Source organism: Nuphar pumila, chromosome 11 (genome assembly GCF_984573655.1).
Source record: "Nuphar pumila chromosome 11, dmNupPumi1.hap1.1, whole genome shotgun sequence".
Taxonomy (NCBI): domain Eukaryota; kingdom Viridiplantae; phylum Streptophyta; class Magnoliopsida; order Nymphaeales; family Nymphaeaceae; genus Nuphar; species Nuphar pumila.
Window position 1 is genome coordinate 98,750,967 of NC_143259.1, and position 3,444 is coordinate 98,754,410.

General features: G+C 39.8%; 1 protein-coding gene across 1 annotated transcript; it reads right to left on the reverse strand.

Annotated features, from left to right (window-relative positions):
• Nucleotides 1–553: 553 nt before the first annotated feature.
• LOC149822582 (CASP-like protein 1B2) lies at nucleotides 554–2,579 on the reverse strand. Its single transcript, XM_089980309.1, has 3 exons — nucleotides 2,350–2,579; nucleotides 2,092–2,233; nucleotides 554–787 (listed from the first exon to the last, which is right to left on the reverse strand). Exons 1-3 carry the CDS (start codon nucleotides 2,577–2,579, stop codon nucleotides 554–556), a joined length of 606 nt encoding a protein of 201 aa, XP_089836435.1.
• Between the last annotated feature and the right edge of the window lie 865 nt (nucleotides 2,580–3,444).

The window sequence follows — 3,444 nt, forward strand, 5'->3', positions numbered from 1 at the left end:
CAAACTAAAAACAAAGGCAAAATGTGCAAATCTATTTATGGGGAACGGGAAGACATTTTCATCCAACGCATATCTATCTTATCGGAGGACATTTCCGTCAAAAGCATATCTACCTTTTTTATATGTTATTTTATTATAAAGTCATCGTGGGCAACATTGGCATATGAATTATCGCGGGTCCCAAGATATTCCTCCACACACACAGGAACACGCGAATTTGTGTTTTGGGGAGAACACACCACCCTCCTTTCAGCTGCCATGCAAGCTGAACGAAGATAAGCTGAAAGTAGGACCAGTTCATTTACCATCCCTACTTGGAGCATGGCGAGAGAAAGCATAGGTTTTAAGTTAAAACTACTCTGTTGAGGTTTCCGAGTCAGTATTGAGTTCACTTTGTGGGTGATCATTGGTGAATGGAAGATACTAATGAAAATCAACTTACAGAAGCATGTTTAATCCACATATTTATGTGTACAACAAAAGGCCCAAATGTTTTAGCACAACAAAGTGAAACATATTTTCAGATCCCCCAAGATTTAAGAGGCTGGCATTGCTATATCTTCTTGATGTTGGCTAATTTGTAGAGATAAAGAGTGGAAAGCACATTGAGCATCATAAAGATCACCACTCCAAGGAAGGAAGCAATTAGTGCGCCACCACCATGCCTACAATATACATCAAACCTATCACATATTTTATTCCAGAGTGCATGCGAATCCCCAGTGCTTGCCAATTTTGCTATTGAAGCTGCTGCTGCTCCACCTGCTGACACTAGAGCCACCATGCCCTGTATGCGCAAGATTAGGTTCCTCAATATGTTTTTCCATTTATTTTACACATATTACTGTCACTTTTGTTAGGGTATCTTTGAGTTTAATGTTGGCCAAGTAAATGTAAAATCTCATTGCAGTGAAATATATCACATATCTAGAAATGGCAAGTGAGAAAACTAATAGGCCTCACAGTTCAGGAAATATAATTGTCTATCTTTATAGATGGTAGATTATATTATAACAGTAGATGCCTATCTTTGTCCTCAGAAAGAACCCCCAAACAAAGTAATTGTGGTGTCTGCTAAGAATTCTTGTTTATATAAGAAGTCTGACCTCAGTATCCAAATGCACCCCAAGAGTTGGGAAGTTTTAATTCATTAGCATTTTCAAACCAATGTTGTCAGTATCGTATCGTTCCTGAATCGTTTGGCCAACGATTCAGCTGTATCGGCCGGCCGGTACTGATACTCAAGTGAATCGTCTAAAAAAGATTAAAAAAATATTGCGTGTCAATCATAATGTGACACATGTTAGAACCATTAGAATAATATTAAAATTTAATTTTTAGTATTTTTTTACATTTATTAAAATATAGCTGATTCAGTGGTGAAGCGTATCGATTTACAGACCGCATACTGAACATTGTTTCAAACCATAATGTGTGTGTGTGCACGCACGAGAGAGAGAGAGAGAGAGAGAGAGAGAGAGAGAGAGAGAGAGAGAGAGTTATTTGGGCCCCACACTGAGTGCTGACGTTGTGTGTGTGGCTGGTAAACGAACTGAACGAACCAAACAGAGGCTGTTTGGGTTCCGCTCGCTTACAGCCATGTAGTGTTCAGGCTCAGCTCATATGGCTAGTGCGAGCAGAGCCGAGCTCAACTTGTATGAGCCCGCTGGCTCACCTAAATGAAAAATCTTTTTTTTATCGAAGGGTGGATAGTGAGAATGTAACCCATGGAACCCCTGATCCGTTGGATGCAAGCATATCTAACCAACCAGTTGAGTTAAGATGCTTATTTTGATATGAATGATGCACAAATTCTATCTTACGCTATATAAATGAACTTATAAGAGCCGAGCTGAGGCAAACACCCCTTGTTCGTGCTCAATTCGGCTATCTGTAATGAACGAGTTTGGGATGAGTGAAACAGAGCCAAGTCGAGATGCTTGGTTAGTCTTCCTTCCAGCCCTACGTGTGTGGAGAATCCGCACTCTCCACTGTCAAATATTCTCTTGAGCTACATTTTCAATGGGCGTGTTGGTGTTGGCAGGAAGCAAAGCTATACTGAATTTAGTATTACAGGTGATGAGCTCTCACCAAATCAGCAAGGGCCAGAACAAGGGTGGTAGTTAGACCACATGAAGGGAACTTGCTGAAGCAGCCAACAACCTTCCCCAAAGGAAGCAACAAGGCCACCAAGGAGTAAAAAGCAGCTACGCTATTAGCTACGACGAAAAACCTGCCTCACATGATCAAATTTCACCTTGCAGATAAGCAAAACCACTCAACTTGTGTGTGTGTGTGTGAGAGAGAGAGAGAGAGAGAGAGAGAGAGAGAGAGAGAGAGAGAGATTACACAAAAGCTGAGGTGTGTTGAAATTTGGCAGTGACGTGTCCAAATTTAGGGGCGTTGTTGTCCAGACCTACAATCATGTTTATGGTTTGCTTGTTAAGACCCATCACAAGGGCAGCAGAAAAAGTGGCCCCAAATGCTAGAAATCTTAGCAAAACATAGACTTTATCATGGCGACTATTTCCAAGCTCATGTTTCAAACCAGGCTGCGAGAAACCATTTTCAGCTTCCATCAGAGAGAGAGAGAGAGAGAGAGAGCAGTTATGAGATCAAAAGATTAGTGGAGGAATTTAAAGGGGGATTGTTCACTTCAAAAATGAAATATGGATCACCAATCCCTTTAGTGATGTGCAGAAAGTTAAGGTTAGTCATTGGTGTATATTTTTGGTTTGAAATTTTCAATGTATATCAAGGAATTTAGTCCACGCTGGTTGACTAACCTTTCCTACCACCAGTAGCACTCCTACGGTTTGCTACCCTACGTTTGAAACTGGAAAAGTAGGTCATCCGCTTCACCTTTCTCAGACTGGTTTTGACAACAAGGACCATCTAGATTTCTTTTTGTTTTTTGCCTTTTGAAACTTCTATATAATGATCCATAAAGAACAAGCAAGACGAGAACAAATAAACTAGAAAGGCGACTAAATGTTGCCCATAAAATCCCAAGTGCCACAGTCCAAGAAAGGTCTGAAAAAAAACAAAAGGCAGTTATTTGATATAGAATGGGTGATCTTCATTGAAGGAAGCTGATGTTGGAAGAGTGCACAATTTCTTTCCAACCAACCATGCCACGACGCTGATTTTAACCACAAAAAACAAATTATCACCAGTTCCCTTTTTTTAATGTTAACACACCTAGCAAGTAGAGACCTGCTGTTCAACACTACTTAGATGATAACATTGACCTTTTATTATGGGTTAAGATTTGGTGCTATTGAAGGCACAAAACTATTGAACTGGAAATCACAGGTTCATGCTTTATCCAATAGATGTGTTCAGCATGGTTTATTTGCTAAGGATCAAAGCTATTTTGATCTAAAACTATGATTTTTTAAGTTGTGAAATGTTAATGCATTCATTTTTGAAACCCTTAAAACC

What these genes read in the sequence shown, in the direction of transcription:
- LOC149822582 (XM_089980309.1), bottom strand. Translation starts at nt 2,579, where the DNA reads ATGGAAGCTGAAAATGGTTTCTCGCAGCCTGGTTTGAAACATGAGCTT. An exon ending in CAACACACCTCAGCTTTTGT is followed by an intron (nt 2,234 to 2,349) that starts GTAATCTCTCTC and finishes CATGTGAGGCAG; the next exon opens with GTTTTTCGTCGTAGCTAATA. An exon ending in TTCTGGCCCTTGCTGATTTG is followed by an intron (nt 788 to 2,091) that starts GTGAGAGCTCAT and finishes TTGCGCATACAG; the next exon opens with GGCATGGTGGCTCTAGTGTC.